A 20364-nucleotide genomic window follows, 5' to 3' on the forward strand; every position below is an offset into this window, starting at 1 on the left:
CTTTTGCTCATCTCATCTGTAGATCCCCGATAGTGTGGCTTTGTTCCTCCCTCCCGGAAGCGAGCGGAGTGGATGGTCTAGAACGCGAGAAGGTCCAGGTTTTCGAAAGACGCTCTTTTGCTTTTGGCATGTGCATCTCAAATACCTAAGTAGTACTGCCTACCTCGTACATGGCGAGTGGAAAGATGTACGGTGAAATACCTAAGTACTTGTGCAGGTCGGGTAGTTGTCCCCCGAACACTACAGTATGATATATGTGTATACTTCGCAGTAGGAAGAATAACTGCGTGCCCTGAACATACACTGGTTTGCCATCAACGCGAAGGAGAAAACATTATGGGATTGTTCAAGGTCATCATTGCCGACGTTGAGTTTGTACAACTAAATGAAAATACAGGCCTCTGCGGCGTCTGAGATAGATGGGACACAATTAGCAATACCCATCCACTCCAAAACCCTCGTCCCAACAGTCTCTCCATATTGTCCAAGACTAAAGGCAAACGACAGCACCAAATTCACAACTTTTCCCTGATCAACCATTATAAGCCCTCGACTTAGGCAACCACGGTTCGGTTATGTAGATCGCCCTTCTTCTCATCCTGCTCGATCGCAGAGCTGGAGCTCTCCACTTCTGCCTCTTGGATCTCTGCCTCGATAAGTGGACCGTGATAGAATGTCTTGCCGCGGAGGTACCAGTAGACCGTGGCACAAAGCAGAATGAAGGCCAAGAACACCACAGCGTAGTTCATGTTGTCGGCAGTGACCGGTCGGATGGTGGGCATAAGGAAGATGATGGAGACAAACAGCGTCCATAGACAGGCCCACAGGTTCACAAAGAAGGAGAACTTCCCCAGATGCCACGGCCCGGGCGTGAACTTGCCGAAGATGAGCTTGCAGGCAATGGGAATGACGTACGACCAGTCGAGCGCGATGGCGCACACGTTAAATACGCCTGCAATCGCAATGTACGACCCCAAGGCGATCAAGTTGATGGCAATGCACCAGAAGATGCTGATCCACACCGCGTAAAGTGGTGTCCCAGTCCAACGGTTGATCTTGGTCCAAACGTGGGAGAAGGGGATCAGTCGATCGCGGGAGAAAGCAAACACGGTCCGTGCCAATGCCTGCGTTGCCGTCCAGCAGACAAATTGGAGAACGATAAAGGCCGAAACCGTGAAGAAAATGCCGGCGCCCTTGCCCAAGGAATTGTAGAAGATTTGAGCCACAGGTTGGTAGATTGGAGAAGCGAGGATTGCGGCAGGATCTCCCATGCAGAAGCAGAGGACAATGTTGAAAAGCCATCCGAGCACGTAGGTACAGATCATCGCGAGTGAGATGGCCCACGGAGCTTTGATCTCGGGCTCGGAAATTCTAGAGAGGTTAGCGGTTTTCCAACAGCCACCAGGGCGTGGATTACTTACTCCTCGGTGATGTGGGCCGTAGCATCATAATCCGTCATTGTCCACGACACTGACAAGAAACCGAACAAGAAGGACCATCCGATGGGAGTCCAGCCGGCGCTTCCCTCCACGTGAGTAAAAACGTAGCTTGCATCGTGCTTGTTGTCGGTCACAGCCAGGAGGGCAATCGCACAAGCAAACAGGACTCCAAAGTGGAATATGACATAGGTCTTGGTCATTTTCTCCATCCAGTAGGTCGAAAGAGAGTTGATCAGCCCACAGAGCACGGTCAGCGCCGCCATGACTCCGACCGTCTGGTTCGTGGTGGGAAACCATTGAAAGTCGCGACCGATGGAAACTGCAGCTAGAAGAAGTTGGGCAGCGCCGTACTCAGACGAGGCAATGCCGGCGACCTGTCCCAGGAGATTGATCCATCCGACAATCCAACTTATCGAGGGAACCCATTGCTTCGGGGCCAGTCGAGAAACGGTGTAGTACAAGCCGCCACAGGTCGGGTAGGCAGAGACCAGTTCGGCCACGGAAAAGGCAATGCACAAGCATCCAGCACCGGAGATCAGCCAGCACCATACGACGGAGGCAGAGCCACCAGCCTCGAGCGGGTAGATGAAGGTGGTAGCAGTGGTCGAATAGAGGCCGGAAATACTGACGGCGAAAGAAAAGGTGGAGAGGTAGCCAAACTCGCGCTTGAAGACCTGTTGGGTCGTTAGAACAGCCTCGTTCTTTGTTACTCAATGGCGGCAGTCCGCATTTCCACATACCGGCTTGTATCCGAACTGCTCGGCGAGCGCTCTGTCGGCCGCGTTCAGCTCGTCCAATTGGACTGTCCTGCGCCGACCTTGAGCGTCTTGAATCTCGACTGTGCCAACGCTATGTCTGCGCAGGTCGGCCGCATCAATGGGCCCGAGGTTGAGTTCTTTGTTGGCCATTTTTGCCAGGTGATATTTCTGACTTCTCTTGTTTGTTCAGTCCTTGGCTCGAAAGTGGGAGTCGTTGTATTTGTAGACCCAGATTGTTGTGGTATGTTTGCAACGATTGATTTCAGCTCAGCGCCACTTGCGGTAGCGAACAACCCGTTTGACACAGGTGCAATAATAGGTCACTCTTTCATCCACGGCGGGAATCAGGTGGTGCATGTGCCGCTTGTTGGTGATGCGGTTGGGAGAAGTGACAGCCCAAGCAGTACGTACAACTACGAGCTAGGATGGACAGCCGAAAGAGTCGGCGCACTGATTGTCGATCGGTTTATGAGGTCAAGGCGGAGAGAATAAGAGACAGAGTTCGGACAGGCCTGGGGAAGAAGAAGGACGAGCGAAGGACCCTAGCTTTCTTCCATGCCACCGAGCGCTGGTGAGGCTTGATCTGTTCATCGTAGCGTCGGTGCCAGGACAGGGACCCGTAGCGATGGCGGTGGAGGTCTGATGAGGTAGCCAGGGAATCCCCAATGATGAGGTAGCCATGATGCCAACTGGACCCGCTGGAGGGACGGAGAAGGAAGAATCTTCGATGGCGGCAGAGGTTCGATTGGGCAGAATCAACAGAACGAAGTTTGTCAAATACGATGGCGTGGGATGTGAGTGGCCGAAACGGGAGAGGGAAGCGATCGGACAGCCCGCCCACAAGAAGAGTGCCATTCTATCCAGTACGTACAATTCGCAGTCAATTAGGGCCTCACACTACCCTGGAGCTGCATGAGGCCACAGCCTTGACCGGGGGGGTTACAGGTGGAGAAGGGCTTCTTCTTGCTTATCTGCTGGGTCTTTTGCCTGTCTTTGACTGCTGGAGCGAACGTGGCAATCGGCAAGACCCATTAGGCGGGCTACTTCGGCTGAGGCTTGAGTTAGCCTGGCCCAGCGGTGCCTCTAAAATCCTTCGATCAAACCGGGCCTGGAGAAATGTCTGGAGATGTCTTCCAGGCACCAGGCCGTCAGATGATTTGGTAGAGACACCTAAGAACAATAGAGCACGCCCTAGAGGCTACATAGAGTCCGGCCTAGGGGACCCGTACAACCCACCTAAGAACCTGACAACCCACCCAAAAACAAACTTCGGTCACCCCTCAAAAATCTCCAGCCATCGTCGCTTCAAGTTGCAAAACGTCCCCACTCCTGACGTTGTGACCCCTCTGAGGCAAGATTACTTGGGGGCATGAAGAAAAAAAGAGACAGGGAAGAGAAAAGCAAAGAGAATTAGAGTGTAAAATGGCTCAATAAAAAGAATGGATCATCATGTCAATCTCTGCAGACCCTCATCTGCATAACCATTTGCGATAAGAACTCCATCTCCTCAAGTGCTGTGGCTATTCCGTGGCCACCGGTGGCTACACTACTATCTACTGATAAGCATCTAGCAGCCCATGGAGGCTGGGATCATGGTCATCAACTGGATTCTGACAAGCCCAGATGAGGATCTGATAAATCGCATTTCTCTGCCTGAAAGAGTAGCAAGTCCTTGATACGGAGTACATTAACCCTAAAGAGCTATCCTTTGCCGAGTGGTCTCCTTGTGCTCTTCGCGACAATTGTCCTCTGACACCGCTGGTGCTCCCACATACCTAGGCACCTAGGTAATACAAGCCGTGCCGGTCCGTTCGATGCGGGCTGACTCCAATAGTAATACGAGGCGCCGCCCTCCTCCATTCCCCTCCCGTGGAGGCGAGTCGTTCGCCTTCGAGTGCCTAGTTTGTGTTAGTTGACTGGCATGCAAAGCCTTGTCTCAAGACAGCTAAAGAGTACGACGTAACGACCATCCGGACTGGAGCAGCCAGGGGAACGGATGGGCACGAGGTCGATGCAAAGTCACCAAAGCAATCAGATCGTGGACATGTATCGTTTGAGAATTCATTCAGCTACTTTTTGTGTCTCTCTGCATTTGTGTCGGGGAGTTTATTGCTGAAGACCCAAGCTAGGTCCTCGCACAACTAGCTTCTCGACAACACATCTTGTTCGAGAAAGCGTCGAGTGGAAAGGTTGTGCTGACGAGGCTCAACCACTCACTCGTTGCCTTCGATGTGCACTGCATCCCGCGCGCAGAGACGATTTCAACAGTCCCATGTGAACTGTCGTGGTTTGTTCCTTTTTTTCTGAATACTGACACGGTGTGGAAGCACCCCATGTTGGGCAATGGGCAGGCAAAGGCGAAGGCGCTCACAACTGCGGAGAGTGAGGCTGTTCACCATGAATGCTGCTTACCACGCTGCTCCTCCAGCACCAGTTTCAGCATTGTTGGAGTCGGTCCAGTTGTCGTTGGCAGCATTGGTACTGGTACCTGCACCCCATGCATCGCCGCCAGCACTAGCAACGTCGCCACCATTTCCCCACGTACCACCTCCGCTATCACCTCCTGCACCACCAGCATTATCCTCATAATCCGCCTCCTCCTCTTCATCGAAGTTCAAATCTCCCTCCGGCTTGAAGTGGGTTAGGAAGTGGGGAACTTCCTGGTTTGTTTCGAGTAGAATCTTAGTGAGGAATGGGCCCAAAGCCTCGTCGTCTTCGTTGTAGAAGGAAGTGGCAAGGCCTTCGTTCCCAATACGCGCGGTGCGCCCTATTTACAGTTAGCTGCCTAGTATGGGGAAAGAAACCTTGATCAAGCCGACGTACCAATGCGATGAACATACTCGTTCTTTCCATCATGGTCAGCAGAAGGTAGATCGAAGTTGATGACGTGCATGACATTGCTAAAGAGCATTAGTGATATCGAACGTTTTCTATGCACGATCTCAAGCTTACCGAACGTCGAGACCACGAGCAGTCACACCAGTCGCGACTAGAATAGGGGTCTGACCGGCTTTGAACGAACGTAATGCATCCTCTCGTTCACTCTGAGTTCGATCAGAGTGGATAGAGGTGGATGGGAGACCCAAATTGAAGAGATAGTCGTCGACAAAGTCCGCAGTCTTCTTGAACTTGACGAAGATCAAGGTGCGTGAGGGCGGCATGGAGATCAGCAAGTCATACAACGCTTTCATTTTCTTGTCTTTGTCACACCACATGATCTGAAGGAGGTTAGTGTTAGGGCAATGCGAGTTGGATGCAAACACATACATGCTGCTTGACGTTGACATGGACGCTGCCAGTTCTGCCAACACTGACATGGACATAGTCAGATGCAAGATATTTGGCTGCGAGCTTGCGCACACGCTTGGGGAAAGTCGCGCTGAAGAGGAGATAACGATGATCACCATCGGTATTGGCATCTAAGCAAGGTCAGTCAGTATACGAAACAGTAAGCAGATGACTACACTTACCTCCACCGCCCATGATCTTTGACATCTCTTCACCCCAATCCTCATGAAGCATCTCATCAGCTTCATCAATGATGGTGAAACGCACACGAGCCAAAGACAGAAGCTCAGGACGGCCCATGAAATCCAGGAGACGACCGGGAGAAGCGACAAGCAGATCACAGCCGCGCTGAAGCTGTGCGGCCTGATCTCGAATTGGGGCACCACCGTACGCGACGCAAGGACGAAGCATCGAGCGATAGCACAGGCGACGCGCTTCGTCGAAGATCTGGCAACATAACTCGCGAGTTGGAGCGACAATGAGAATTAGTGGTTCAGCTCGAACCCGATCGCGTGCGGGATCGAAGCCCAAGCCGATGTTCGGACGAGGCGCTGCCAACTTCTTGACCTTGCCCATGAGCTTGGAGATGGTTGGGATGAGAAATGCTGCAGTTTTGCCAGACCCTATAACGGTGTCAATCACTATCCAGACGATTCCAGGGAGGATGCTTACCAGTCTGAGCAATGCCAATCATATCATGGCCCGTCAACACCGCTGGAATCGTGTACGCCTGAATCGGGGTTGTATGGCGGTATCCACAGAGCTCAATGTTCTCCAGAATGACTGGGTGCAAGCCAGCATCCTTGAACTGGATAAAGATAAGCTTCGAAGAATCAAGCAAAAAGAACAAGCACAGAAAGCACTCACGCTGGAAACCGGATTGACGCGGGTCTCGGACTCGACCGTCACTTTGACCGTGGTGAGGCTAGGAGCAATCAGCTGGAGTTTCTCATGAGGCAAGAGCTTTAGAGCTTTACTTGTCGAATTTGATGCCTGCACGGTTTATGTGCTCTCCGCGAAAGAGATCTTTTTCGAGTCGTTCATCGCGAGGACCAACGTCCCCGTACTCCTCCTTCCATTCATATTTTGCAGCGTCATGAGACCAATTACTGGTCGCATGTCCACTGATGACGACCTCATCAGCGCCAGCTTCGTCCTCAGCTGCGGCTTCTGACTGAAGGTGGTTGCTGTCGAGGACAGTGGTAGGAGCACGTGCAGTGTAATTGTTGGCTTTTGGCTCAACCCAGCCCGACTCACGAGCAAGCTTGATTGCTTCCTCATTCTTGGGAGGACCGGCGGTGGGATCAACACCGTTGTTGGGCGTGATGTCAGCAAGAGCTGCCGCCACATCAGCAGTGTCGAAAGACGAAGCCATGTTTACTGAAGGAAGTAAACACGACTGGAAGACTTGAAGGGAACAAAAGGCAAGTTGAGGTGAGGAAGATGGAGGAGAGAGAAAGAAGTTTGGAAAATTTGGGAGGAGGAGGAGATATTTAAAGGAAGAGCTGCCACACCAGGACAACTTGCCAACTTGGCGAGTTCAGGTGGTGATGAACAGGCTCCGCGCGCGTCACTCGGGGCCTAACGATCGAGACGGATAATTGGCCGCTTGAGAAGTGAGAAACGAGGTCATCGGTGACGGGGGACGAGTGACGGTTGACGATGGACGATGATGTCGTCGATGATGTCGCCAGCAAGCAGTCAGTCCCTTGTGTGCAGGCAGGGAGGGGAGGAGAGAAAGAAGCCGCAGTCAAGGCCTGGTCTTTATGCGAACTATCTGTCTTAATTCTGTGCAGTGTCCAGATGAACGGTGTCCAGGTGGATTGATTGTGTTTCAATATCATAGCATTCTTCGCAACATGGAACGTTTAAGTCTCTCTGCCCTGGAGATGTCTACCAGAATCCACTCGACCAGTGTCCTCTCAGTCGCCATGTGTGAGAATCCACTTCTGCTCGCCTTGGACAACTGTGAGCAGCTATGTTTGCCTAAGTATCTGTTGGAATCCAGTGTCCTGCAAAACCTCTCGCTCAGGATCTTTGATAGGCAACAAAGCACATCCTCCTCTGCAGGCGATCAAGCGGAACCACCCCATTTTGACCTACCTATCCGGCCTCTTTGTATACCCAAACCAGCAAAAGCTCCATGAAAACCTGCGGAAGATCGAGCAATCATGAGAGAAAGAGGTTGGGATCAGCAGCTCAATGGGTAATCCAGCTAAAGAGGAGGCATAATGGAGAGACTGAAGCACTGTCTCTTACGCAATGGTGAACCCTTTATCACGGAGGGATTATGATTCAGCTCAGCTGGACTGCCTTATACCTGTTCAACGTTGATATATTGAGAACATTACAAAACAAATTCTGGCTAGGGTGACCAAGGAGAGCCAATTTCGAACACTCCCAACTCATCTACACCCTATGCATATGGCCCTGTCCGCGTGGTTGTATACCAGAACAGCGACCGAAGTTGGGAGCTGCGACTAAAGGCTTGAAGCTGCCGAAGGACTTTGCAGGGTGCGGGTTTGGTCTTTCCCTGAGCATCAGCAAAAGAGGAGGTTTGCCTAATGCTTACCCTGTAGTTGTCAAAATTGAGACGAGTTGAGCACAATGTGGGACAAGGCGACGACCCCTTCCAAGGCTTTGATACCATTATCATGGACGAAAATGAGACGAGTTGAGCACGCTGTGGGACGAGGCGACGACCCCTGTCAAGGCTGCGATAGCACTATCAGCTCCGAAAGCGATGAGAGGGTGGAGTGACTATTGACAAGGACGGTCGCCCAAATTGCAGCACAGGAAAAGAACCGCACAAAGGCAGCAGCGTGCACTTCATATCAAACTTGGGACAATTGTGGGCATATCACTGCATGACAGCAGTGAGATTGTTTTGAGACTTGGATCTCCTCGTGATCATGTATGGTCAAGGAGACGATACCGAGTACAGCTTTTCCAAACCGGGCCTGTAAGGCTGGTTTACCATGCCGATAGTTTCGTGCACACAGGAACGATCATGAGCCTGTTCTGCTCGTGCTCGTCCGATAGAACCAGTGGAATAAAGCAGCAGTCCTATATTCTGCATATCCATGTGCAATTTCCAGGTCTGCTCCCTTTCTCCTCCCGATAAAGAGATCCAACAGCCCCGAACAGATTTCGATTTGTGCGATCAAATATCCACTGATTCTGAGGATTTGGTAAGAGCAAATGGACAGTGGGAACCTGGTCACCTGGTGAGATAGTAGAAGGGAGAGAAGGCCTTGGAGAGAGTGCGAGTAATTCATGCCTGAATAGTCTGGATTTCGTCTCAATTCCACATCTTTCGTCGTAGATAGGACATCAGTTTGGCAGCTATGCTTTCCGTGGTGAAGTTGACCTCCTGTAGCACCATCTACGGAGAACGCTCGAGCAAATGACACCTTCAAGACCAACAAAGGAGAGAGTACGAAGGCTGATCTTCCCAGGTCATAAATACATTTCAACGCTAATTTTGCGGCCGACGGCAAGGAGATCCAGGAGCAAGGAGATGATGAACTGCAGCTCCAGACGGCCTTGCAGTGACTGGAGGAAATTGCAACCCCAGATGCCACGAAAGGCCCGGAAGGCTGCACGAGAAGATGGTCGTGGGAAATTCCTAGCGTCTCCGTTGGAACAAGGGCCCAGACTGGATAGATATGTCCTCTGTGGCCATGTCAGGCAAGGGATGTAGACAGTGTGAGCACAACAACTCGAGTGCACCGCTTCTGTTGGGTGGTATACAGATATCTGGACCACTCTTGAAAGCACTGTTTTCTGTATGGAACCTAGAATTGCTGGAGATGCAATCCGTCCGGGCTCAAAACAAACAGCTTCTCGAGCTGCTTCAGGTTTCTCCTTTCGGCGAGCGCCTTTGATGCCATAGTGATTATATACCTAGGTAGTCTAGGCAAGAGGAGTTGTAACGGTCTTGCCTACCACTGACTCGCATGGCGAGCGAGAAGTGCCACCACGTTGGTCTCTATGCTCCACAGTACTGACTCGTGCAGAGCATTGATGCGCCACACGTAGCGCACTTCCTCAGCTGCCAAAATTCTGTCTTGGCATGAAATTGAGGACGTCCCCCACATTGAATTTCAAGAGGCCTTTTGTGACTGCGCAACTTGCCAACATCAAACTCTCTTTGCTCGTCGAGATCAGATCGCCAACATGACTACCCAGCAAGGCGCTATCAGCAAGCGTCGCAAGTTCGTCGCTGACGGTGTTTTCTACGCCGAGCTGAACGAGTTTTTCCAGCGCGAGCTGGCCGAGGAAGGGTACTCTGGCGTCGAGGTCCGAGTCACCCCTACCGTCACCGATATCAGTACGTCTCTCTGCCTCTATCTGCGCGAAGCCATCCTCCTGCAAGATGTGTGAGAAATGGAGAACTAATCTGGGCATATCTCTGAACAGTCATTCGCGCAACACACACCCAAGAAGTCCTGGGCGAACAAGGCCGACGCATTCGCGAACTCACCTCGCTGATCCAGAAACGCTTCAAGTTCCCCGAGAACAGCGTGTCCCTCTATGCCGCCAAAGTCCAGAACCGTGGTCTCTCGGCCGTTGCACAATGCGAATCTCTACGGTACAAGTTGCTCAACGGCCTGGCCGTGAGACGGGCTTGCTACGGTGTTTTGCGGTTCATTATGGAGAGCGGTGCAAAGGGTTGTGAGGTCGTAGTCAGCGGCAAACTGAGAGCTGCTCGGGCAAAGAGCATGAAGTTCACGGTAAGAAGAAACAAACAACCCCCGAAGATCACACCAAGCCCCAGAGAGTTGCATACTGATCTTTGGGCAATATTGTAACAACAGGACGGCTTCATGATCCACTCCGGTCAACCCGTCAACGACTTTATCGATTCCGCCACCCGACACGTCCTCCTCCGCCAGGGCGTCTTGGGCATCAAAGTCAAGATCATGCGCGGCTCCGACCCCGAAGGAAAAGCCGGTCCCCAGAAATCTCTCCCCGACAGCGTCACCATCATCGAACCCAAGGAAGAACAGCCCGTCGTGCAACCCATGAGTCAAGACTACGGTGCAAAGGCACTGGCTGCTCAGCAGGCGGCACAGGATGCCCGGGCGGCGGCCGATGCGGAAGGACAGGACGGTGCCGGTGCCGGTGCCAATGGTGGCGGGGAGGAGCAATACGGCGCCCAGGAGTAGGAATCCCGAGATAGTGTCGTTGGTGCTTCTTCTACGGTTGCGGCTGTTGGGGCTGTTGGGGCAGCTGGTGGCCACCAGGCTGTGTATGATGGTGTCGGTGAAGGGCCTTTGTTGGCTCCCATCACTGCTGTGGAACCGCCTCTTCAGCCTGTCTATGAATCTGCAGGAGTGGATGTCTGGGCCATGGACGATACTGGAGCTACCGGCAGCTGGTGATTCTGGTGATCTCTGCATCGCACTTAAGCGCATAACCCGGGAAAGAAAAAAGGTTGTGCAAAAGAGCAAATGTGACTCAGGGTGCTTCTTTTAGAAAATGCAAAGGCCACACCCATAGTCCTTGAATGCATGTAAAAGAAAAAGAGTTGAACATGTCACGGGCTTTTCCCCTCAATAGCGTCGGGCCAGACACAGAGTTCTCTAATTCTAAGCTACAAGAACACCTCGACGTTGAACTCCAACGCGCTGACCGGATACCTCAACTCGAACTTCTCCAATACCGTGGGATGCAGAATTCCAAAGCTCCCAATGACGACTTCTTTCCCTGCAATTCTCGCGTGAATGCTGGCTCCGTGGCCGGGGAAGTATGTCGCGTCGTCCAGTTCTCGGATCCAGTATTCCATCTTCTTTCCGTTCCCTGCCCCATCCTCCCCACGCATTTCGAGCCCCTCCTCGTGAGTGATAAAGGCCGTCTTGAGCATGGCCATAAGACGATCCAGGAGGCCGTGGACAACTTCAAAGCCTGAAGTCTTGCCGTACCATGCGGCAGCGAAGTGTCGCTCATTCCGGGCCTTGCGTTCCAGGCTAGCGTCCTTGAAGGCAACGTCACTGACTTCGAAGATCTTGATGGGGATGGAGTGGTGTTTGTTTTCCCGGATAGTCTTCAGCAAGCCGGGCAGCAACGTCGTGCGGACCACCTGGTATTCGGCCGTTTTTGGATTTGCCAGCCGCACGGCAGTATTACCGTCATCCTTGCGATTTAGCCACGCGAAGTTTTCATCGTGCGAACAGAGAATGAGTGGAAGGACCTCTGCCCAGCCCGCCATGGCGGCTTCGAGACGGAGAATGTCAGAGAGTTTGTTAATTGCCAGGGGTGCGGCGACGGTTGCTCCAACTTTGGGAAACGCGCGAGGGAGCTTGTTGAAGCCGTAGGCGATGCAAACATCTTCCATGATATCTGCTTGGTGGAGGACATCTGCGCGTGTAGGGGGAACATCCACGTCGATGAGATTCTGGTCTGTCTTTGACGGCCGTGCCGTATAGGACATACGTGTCAAGAGGTTGCAAATTTCTTGTGCCGAGACCGAAAGCCCGCAGCAGGCGTTGATGTAGTCCACTTCAGCAACTGTGGAGCGAGGTGTAAGATCAGGGACTTGTCTCGATTGACCGTTGTGTTCGGAGATGATCTGGATGGGCTCGACGGTAAATTGGTCTGAGGTGTATTGAGAGAACATAGTAACCATCATGTTGACCACAATCTCTAACTTGGTCTTATCCGTGGCGGTGACTTCCATAAAGACGTTCTTGGTGTTGAGGGTGATTTTACTGTGATCACCGTTGATGATTGGTGGTAAGGAACAGACCGTGCGCTTAGAGTCGTAGATGACTGGGTACACTGGGGAATCCCTGATAATATGCAGGAAGCGACCTAGATGCTTGTCCTTTTCGTAGAACTGCATGAGCTCTTCGCCATCCATTTTCTTGGTTTGGTTCAGTGGCACGAATTTGATGTCCTTTGGGGGAAGGGCCTCGTATGTGAATGGTCCCTGGATCGAATCGAGGTCATGCGTTCCGATTGACACCAGAGTCCGCTGCCGCGCCAGATTTGAGTGCAATTTGTCTTGAAGGTCAATGAAAGACTCATATCTGGCCTGGTCGAACTTGATGTTTCGCAAGATTGCGCCGGAGACGTATGGCCGTATCCTCTCGCAGTCCTTTGAAACTGTGATGGTCTGAATTTCACCTTTTGGTGGCGCTTTGAGGACATATTTGGGTGTCGGCACTCTGCGATTGAAGATGTTCAGCATGAGTTGGATACCTTCAAAGGACAGCATGTCATATCGGTTGGCTGGGATCTCGATCTTTAATTGAGGAGGCTCTTGTTTGCCATTGACAATCGGTCGTTCTGTCAACGAGGTGTCTTCGTCGAGCTCGATCCCGAAATCAAAACAAAGTTCGTCGAATTCCTCCGTCGTGTAGTCCCTCCCGAGTGCCTGGAAGAGGGCAGCCTTGTCCACTGTGATGGTCGGCATGGTGAGGAGCCTGAGAAAGACTTCTCTACAGGCGGTGTAGTCAACCCAAGCTCTCTGGACCACGTTCTCGGGAGAAACAGAGAACAGAGAGACTGGCTGAGGCTTGCAATATCAGGGGCCGGAAAAGGTCTGGTTACCCAGCTCAGTTGGAGTGAAATATCTGAAAAGATTGTACAGGGAAGAGTCATCTCTAAGGGTCTTGGCGAGGACATTGGGATGCCCAGTGCCACTGCCAGTGCCGCACGGATGCTAAACTGCGCCCGCACTTGCGGTGACTGCTCGCTGCGTACCTCATAGGAATCTGCCTGTGCCACAGCTTCTGCCCATCAATCAGATTCAGCCCCTTTCAGCCACAACCTCCCGTGTTCACTTTGAATGACGGAGCTCGTGAAGTGAACCTGATTATCCCACCTTTTCAAAAGCAACAATACCCTTATTTGCCCTCAACCGATCTCTCTACCTTCACATTGACTATTCAGCGAACAGGAGGTCATTTTGACGAACCCAATCAGTTCAGCGACGCCTGCATCTACACTGTTTCTTGGTTTGTTGTGAGTCCAGCCTCTGCCCTCCACGGCGCATACATCCCGTCAAACCACCGCGCAGCCTGCCCATATCAGGCCACGAGGCACAACCCTTAACGTCTTGCAAACCGGTGGGAACTGACTGCCTTTTACTCAGTCAAGTATGCATTAGAATGTGAACTGGCCCTCTCTGCTACCAAACCACCTTTTTCACACTGCTGTGCATCGAACTCTGAGCAGACGCGACTGTTCAATTTTCCTTTCGGAAGCCCCTGCCCCTAGGGCGAGCTCAATATTGGAAATCTTGCTAGACTGTTCAAGATACAGCCAAAATGGAGGGTCAAGATAATGGAGATGAGCTCTATCCCATCGCCGTGTTGATTGACGAACTGAAGGTGTGTCCTAGCCATGGCACTCGCTGTGTTCCGAGATCCAGCTGACATGTAAATAGCACGATGATGTCCTTCTCCGCCTCAACGCCATTCACAGACTTTCTACCATTGCGTTGGCCCTCGGCCCTGAACGAACAAGAGACGAACTGATACCCTTTTTGGACGGTGCGTTCTTTTTACTAGCCAAAAAGGCGGGAATAAAACTGACGCTTTTGCCCAGACTCCGTGGAAGATGAAGATGAAGTCCTTACTGCCCTCGCTGAAGAGCTAGGAAACTTCATCGAGTACGTTGGAGGCCCTGAATATGGTCACGTGCTCCTTGCGCCGCTGGAGAATCTGGCCGCCATCGAGGAGCCGTTGGTGCGGGACAAGGTACGCAAGATTTCCAATGAGTACGGGCGTATGTCATCTAATGCGAGCAGGCCGTTGAATCTCTAAACAAAATCTGCGGTGAGCTGTCAGAACGGCAGGTCGAAGAGTACTTCATCCCCCTCACCGTCCGCTTGTCGAAGGCCGACTGGTTCACCTCCAAGATTTCCGCAACCGGCTTGTACACGACTCCTTACAAAAAAGCTTCCCAATCCTCCCAGCAAGTTCTTCGAACTCAGTTTGGACACCTTGTTCACGATGAGACACCGATGGTGCGACGACAAGCCGCGAATAATCTGGCCAAGTTCGTGAAAGAGGTCCCAGTTTCGGTTGTGATCGATGAGATGATCCCTCTGTTTCAACACCTGGCGAGCGATGATCAAGATAGTGTTCGACTACTCACAGTCGAAGTCCTCATCTCTATCGCAGAAGTCATTCCCAAGGAGCAGCAACCGAGCCACGGCGTGCTCCTGACCGCGCTGAGGAGCTTATTCGAGGACAAGAGCTGGAGGGTACGATATATGGTGGCAGAGAAGTTCGAGAAGATTGCAAAGGCTGTCAATGAAGAGGTTGTCACCCGAGACCTCGTCCCAGCTTTCGTCAAGCTCCTCAAGGATAGCGAGGCCGAAGTCAGAACAGCGGTTGCCAGCCAGATCCCCGGCTTCTGTGGTCTCCTTGACCGAGAAACTCTGCTGAACGAAATCATGACTTCCATCGAAGACCTTGTGTCTGACCCCAACCAGCATGTTCGAGCCGCCCTTGGCACCCAACTCAGCGGACTGGCTCCAATTCTCGGCAAAGAAGAAACGATCTCTCATCTCCTCCCCATGTTTCTCCAAATGCTCAAGGACGAGTTCCCGGACGTGAGACTGCATATCATCTCCAAACTCGAACTCGTCAACAATGTTATCGGAATCGACTTGCTGTCTCAGTCCCTTCTGCCAGCCATTGTTCAGCTTGCAGAAGACAAGCAATGGCGTGTGCGCCTGGCGATCATCGAATACATCCCCTTGCTGGCGAAGCAACTGGGCATGAAATTTTTCGACGACCAATTAAGTGCGCTGTGCATGGGCTGGTTGGGTGACACCGTATTTTCAATTCGCGACGCTGCAACGCAGAACCTGAAGAAGCTCACGGAAGTCTTTGGTGTGGAATGGGCGAATCGATCCATCATTCCGAAAGTCACAGCCATGAGCCAACAGCAGAATTATCTGTATAGGATGACGACATGCTTTGCCATTACGGTGAGCCTCGCTCCGTGAAGTCGCTGCCCGCTCAGACAGATTTGCTAACAGCTCAATGTCAGATCCTCGCACCAGTGATAACCCTCGACATCATAGCCGAAAGCGTCCTTCCCATGATGAGCCGTCTCGTCTCGGACCCAATTCCCAATATCCGTTTCAATGTTGCAAAGTCCTATGCCGTCCTCATCGACACGCTCCGTCGCATTCCCGCCGAAGGGACGCTACAACAAGGCGAACAGCAATCAAATTCCGAAACACAACCGACTCCGAAAGCACAGGAGTTAATTGGGCAGATCATGTCAAATTTGGAGAAACTACAACAAGACGAAGATGTGGATGTGAGGTATTTCGCCACTGTTGCCGCGGGGGGAACGAACAATGTTTATGCCCAGCAGTCAGGGGAGAGGATGGATACCGGACAGTAGTGCGTCCGCCAGCAGAAGGATGTGAGGGAAGTAGAGGTGACGGAGCGGGAGGTTACTGGTGATGGGGATGAGGATGAGCCTGTCCAGCATGTCGAGCATGTCGAGCATGTCGAGCATGTCGGGCGCGGGAAGGAGCGAGAGGACGACAACGGGCATGAGCTTGGCAGGAGGCATTCGCAGTGGACGTTTCCCATCTTTGGAGGGAGGCGGGATGCATGACTGGTGCAATGGGGGGCAACGGGCAGGATGGCGACGTGGCCTGGCACGGCTGTGACACAGGGTGCATTTGTACGAAGACCAGCGAGGCCGATTGACCTGAAAAACATTGGCAGGGGAGAGAAAAGCCCGCAAACGAAGGGGAGGGACAGATGGCACGGGGAAAAGAAGGAACGCACTTGTTCCATTTTGCACCATGCGCGGTGGAAGAATTAGATAGAATTGTCAAAGACCATTGATCAAAAGAGCGCAACCTTAATTCTCCTCCTCATCCCCATCATCGTCTAGAGTGACCGCTACCGTCTGGGGATTTTCAGAGCTTGAGAAGTATGTGCGTGAAGTACAGACACGGCAACACATATACCCAAGCTGCATAAGCCATTCGCCGAAGTTTATCCTCGTCCCCTTTCTGGTGCCATTGGAATCTCACCGTCTCGAAGCAGCTGAGACCAACCAAAAGCTGGGTTCAATCACTATCATAAGCTTCTCTATTGTTCAAGTGTCGGCATTCTAGTCCAGCTGAACAAAGAGATGGTCTGGCCACAGCAGCAACGATAAATACAGAGCTATACTGGGGGAGACAAGAGCTCTAGGTTCCGCTACCTATCAGCCTGCTCGCTATCCAGCTGGACGGTAAAGTGAGCAACATGTCACAGCCAGCACCTGGAATGATTCCTTATGGCACGCGCATCATCCACTCCGAGCCCGTTGACATAGCCCAACCCATCGACCACGATAACATTCGGGGCAAAACGATACTCATCACAGGGGGAGCCTCGGGATTTGGTGCAGCCTGCTTCCGGGAATGGGCCTCTCACGGCGCCAACGTGATCATTGGCGACATCAATGAGAGAGCCGGCACCGAGCTGGTCGCCCAGATGCGCCAGACCACGGGGAACCAGAACCACTACTTCATTTCTCTCGACGTGACGAGCTGGCAGAGTCAAGCCGCCTTCTTCAAACAAGCAGCACGGCTGAGTCCGCACGGCGGGATTGACCATGTCATGGCCAACGCCGGAGTGGCCGATGCACCGGAGCAGCTTCTCTTTGAGGACCCTCCTGACTATGCGACGATGGATAATAGTCCTCCTCCGCCCAAACCAGCTATGCGAACGCTGGACATCAATCTCAATGGGGTTCTTTATACTACGCACCTGGCGATATCATATCTGTCCCGCAATCCTGGGAGCGAAAAATGTCAAGTCAACAAGCACTCGGGGACGCGGGATCGACACCTCATCCTTGTCTCCTCCATCGCTGGGCTGGCGGGCTTACCGGGACAACCCCTCTACGCAGCGGCAAAACACGGTGTAGTCGGACTGTTTCGGACATTGAGACTCACAATCCCACTGAAACGCGGGGTCAGGGTAAATATGATCAATCCATGTGAGCCTCGGACGTAACAATCACAAAGATACATGGATGGCTAACGCATGGGAATAGATTTCGTCGACACGCCGATCCTAGGGCCTGTAGGCGCCTTCGTCCTCGCGGGCGGCGGAATGGCGAAGATTGAATCGGTTGTGGACGCCACGACGCGCCTTGTGGCAGATCAAGGCATCATCGGACGAGCACTCATGATAGCCACCAAGACTTCCGACGAGGACGCGAAGACGATGGGTCTCGAGCGAGCCGTAGAAGATCAGGCCGTTTGGGACTGCTATGCCGATGATTTCAAGCAGACGGACCTGTTCACAAGACGGATCATCGGTGTCACGAATCTGGTAACGCAGGCCCGAGGATGGGTGGGCATGTGGACGGATATTGGAAGTAATCTGTCCAAGAAACTGTCGAAGGCTTTGGGATATTGAGCAGGACGGGGCACCATTCATTACTAGGTAAGGGCTGCAGATTTTGATCTCAGGTACTTACAGTAGGTATTCGAGGTATTGCAGCCTTGCAGGAGGAATTGCGTTTGAAGTGGAATTAAACCCACCGTAGAATTCTTATGTAAGCTGCACCCTGGCGTTTGGCTGCGTGGCTGCGTCAGTTCCAGGTTGCTTCTTTTGAATTTCTCCTTTTCCCGGGCACGCAGGCATTTGGAGACGGCGACAATTCCCACTCAAGTTCGACATCGCCAGAGGGTCCCTCCGTGTGCCATACGCCATCCCCTCCTGTTGTGCAACCCGTATCTCCAGACGGATTGAGCCTGTTTCGAGGTTTCCCCGCAAGGTGTGCGACCCTAGGCAGCTCACTCCACGCAGCAATTGCCCGTCAATGTGCTACACCTGGGCGCCCTCGGCCTGTGCATGAATCTGGAAAACCTGCACCGGCACCCGAGCCATGTGCGAGGCATGATAAGATCGCGGAAGTTACTCGCGCTGATTCTTTTTGTCGGCACTGCTGCTCTCACTCTATACCTCCTCCAAACCCCCGGGCAGATCCAGACCCTCGAGGAGTCGACGGCCTCTCTCTTTCAAGGCCACCATGCGCACGAGGAGAACCAGCCGCTCCTTCCGGCGAGCTCCCTGTTGCACCCGGTCCACCAGCTAGTCACCCAGGGAGAGAGTGACTTTCAGACTGTTCGAGCCCGTCAGTCGCGATCCCTCAGCGATGCCGTGGCCGAGTACCGCAGGCGGTACAAGCTGCCTCCTCCTCCGCACTTCGACAAATGGTACAACTTTGCGAAGAAGCGGGGCGTCGAGCTCATTGACGAGTATGACACGATATATCATCAATTGCTGCCGTTTTGGGCACTGGAGCCCGCGGTCATAAGAGAGAGGACAAGAGAAGCCATTGGATTCGACAATGCCCTGATCGCTGTCATGATCCGCAATGGCAAGGTCACCAAGATTGAAGGAGGCGGGGACATGTACGAGTGGCATAGGGAGGCGACTCCTATCATGTTGAAGGATTTTGTCAAATTCCTGCCCGACATGGATTTGGCATTCAACATTCATGACGAGCCTCGCGTGGTGATGCAGCACGATGACCTCCTGCATCACGTCCAAGTGGCCAAGGACGAGAACATACCCAAGGCCTACAGTGCCCAGAAGCTGAAGAACGATTGGTCGCGCCGCGCCGAAGATCTGGGAGAAGGCATCCGTATCAAAGAATACAAAACCACCCGCTTCAACCGGTTCGCCCATCAACCGACGTGGAGCAATTCCCGCATCTCCTGCTCTCCGGACAGCGCTGCCCGTGTCTGTCTCAACGACGCCTGCCCAGACAATATTACTGCCTACTCCGACTTGCCGCTGGGCTTCATCAAGAACACCACCGCCTTCTCCGACATCTGCAACTCTCCCAGTATGGAGAAATCATTCGGTTTCTTCGACCGCCCCAACGCGTTCGACGTCACACACGACCTGTTCCCCATCTTCTCGCAGTCCAAAATCTCTTCCTTTCAAGACATCCTATACCCCTCGCCTTGGTACTTTATGGGTCGTGTCAAATACGAGCCGGAACGGGATATGCCTTGGGAACAGAAGGCCCCCACGATGTACTGGCGAGGCAGCACGACAGGCGGTTTCTCTCGCGACGGCGGATGGAGAAGACAACACCGTCAGCGGTTTCTCACAAAGATCCAGCCACTCAACACGGCCAAGGTTCTCGAACTAGACACTAACACCTCGGCCGAAGACTCTTTGTGGCGCGAGAAGATCATTTCCGCAGCCGAGGTCGCGCATTATTTTGACGTCAAGTTCACGTACATTGGACAATGTGACCCTGGCGACTGTGACGCCCAACGAGAGTACTTTGGAACCGTGGAGCCTGTGAATATGTTTGACGCGCTTGGGTCTCGCTATCTGCTTGATATAGACGGCAATGCCTTCTCGGGCCGGTATTATGCATGGCTGCTGAGCAAATCTCTGGTATACAAGCTCGCAGTGTTTCGTGAGTGGCATGACGAATGGCTTAGGCCGTGGGTGCATTACGTTCCGCTCGGTCTGATTGGCGATGAGTACGCGGAGAGCGTGAGATATTTTGACCAAGAGGAGGCTGGCAAGGTGGAGGGGAAGAGGATAGCAGAGCAAGGGAGGAGTTGGGCACAAAAGGTGCTACGCAATGAGGATTTGGAGGTGTGGTATTTCCGGCTGTTGTTAGAGTGAGTTTCCCCCAGCGTTTTCTTGGTATCGAACAAGACTGACCCAGTTATGATCCGCAGATACGGCCGCCTGATCGATGATAACCGATATAATATTGGCTTCGGCATCTAACGGGTACCTGAACGGGTTCTAGGATGCCCGGCAGTCCAAGGAGCTGAACAAAAGGAGTTTTGTATAGAAAATGACCTCGAGCGTTTTGGTAAAGATCACTGACCTCGAACAAGAAGAGAAGGAGCAGTG

The 20364-nt window shown here is 52.6% G+C and overlaps 7 protein-coding genes across 7 annotated transcripts; 4 read left to right on the plus strand and 3 right to left on the minus strand.

Moving 5' to 3' along the window:
• Positions 1-554: 554 nt before the first annotated feature.
• Positions 555-2347, minus strand: Z520_03810 (uncharacterized protein; the record flags this gene model as incomplete). Its single annotated transcript, XM_016774320.1, has 3 exons — positions 555-1371; positions 1422-2113; positions 2180-2347. The coding sequence occupies 3 exons, from the start codon at positions 2345-2347 to the stop codon at positions 555-557; spliced, it is 1677 nt and encodes a 558-aa protein (XP_016634247.1).
• A 2258-nt stretch (positions 2348-4605) lies between these two features.
• Positions 4606-6860, minus strand: Z520_03811 (uncharacterized protein; the record flags this gene model as incomplete). Its single annotated transcript, XM_016774321.1, has 8 exons — positions 4606-4964; positions 5021-5097; positions 5150-5415; positions 5465-5616; positions 5668-6108; positions 6158-6293; positions 6353-6410; positions 6463-6860. The coding sequence occupies 8 exons, from the start codon at positions 6858-6860 to the stop codon at positions 4606-4608; spliced, it is 1887 nt and encodes a 628-aa protein (XP_016634248.1).
• Positions 6861-9664: 2804 nt separating this feature from the next.
• Positions 9665-10656, plus strand: Z520_03812 (40S ribosomal protein S3; the record flags this gene model as incomplete). The annotated part of the gene is made up of 3 exons (XM_016774322.1): positions 9665-9818; positions 9908-10221; positions 10306-10656. 3 exons carry the CDS (start codon positions 9665-9667, stop codon positions 10654-10656), a joined length of 819 nt encoding a protein of 272 aa, XP_016634249.1.
• Positions 10657-11084: 428 nt separating this feature from the next.
• On the minus strand, positions 11085-12905 carry Z520_03813 (uncharacterized protein; the record flags this gene model as incomplete). The annotated part of the gene is made up of 1 exon (XM_016774323.1): positions 11085-12905. The coding sequence occupies one exon, from the start codon at positions 12903-12905 to the stop codon at positions 11085-11087; it is 1821 nt and encodes a 606-aa protein (XP_016634250.1).
• An 856-nt stretch (positions 12906-13761) lies between these two features.
• Z520_03814 (uncharacterized protein) lies at positions 13762-15859 on the plus strand (the record flags this gene model as incomplete). Its single annotated transcript, XM_016774324.1, has 5 exons — positions 13762-13824; positions 13881-13986; positions 14042-14193; positions 14244-15434; positions 15497-15859. 5 exons carry the CDS (start codon positions 13762-13764, stop codon positions 15857-15859), a joined length of 1875 nt encoding a protein of 624 aa, XP_016634251.1.
• An 863-nt stretch (positions 15860-16722) lies between these two features.
• Z520_03815 (uncharacterized protein) lies at positions 16723-17886 on the plus strand (the record flags this gene model as incomplete). Its single annotated transcript, XM_016774325.1, has 2 exons — positions 16723-17461; positions 17519-17886. The coding sequence occupies 2 exons, from the start codon at positions 16723-16725 to the stop codon at positions 17884-17886; spliced, it is 1107 nt and encodes a 368-aa protein (XP_016634252.1).
• A 438-nt stretch (positions 17887-18324) lies between these two features.
• Z520_03816 (uncharacterized protein) lies at positions 18325-20235 on the plus strand (the record flags this gene model as incomplete). Its single annotated transcript, XM_016774326.1, has 2 exons — positions 18325-20123; positions 20184-20235. The coding sequence occupies 2 exons, from the start codon at positions 18325-18327 to the stop codon at positions 20233-20235; spliced, it is 1851 nt and encodes a 616-aa protein (XP_016634253.1).
• Positions 20236-20364: the final 129 nt, after the last annotated feature.

Source organism: Fonsecaea multimorphosa (assembly GCF_000836435.1).
Source record: "Fonsecaea multimorphosa CBS 102226 unplaced genomic scaffold supercont1.6, whole genome shotgun sequence".
NCBI lineage: Eukaryota > Fungi > Ascomycota > Eurotiomycetes > Chaetothyriales > Herpotrichiellaceae > Fonsecaea > Fonsecaea multimorphosa.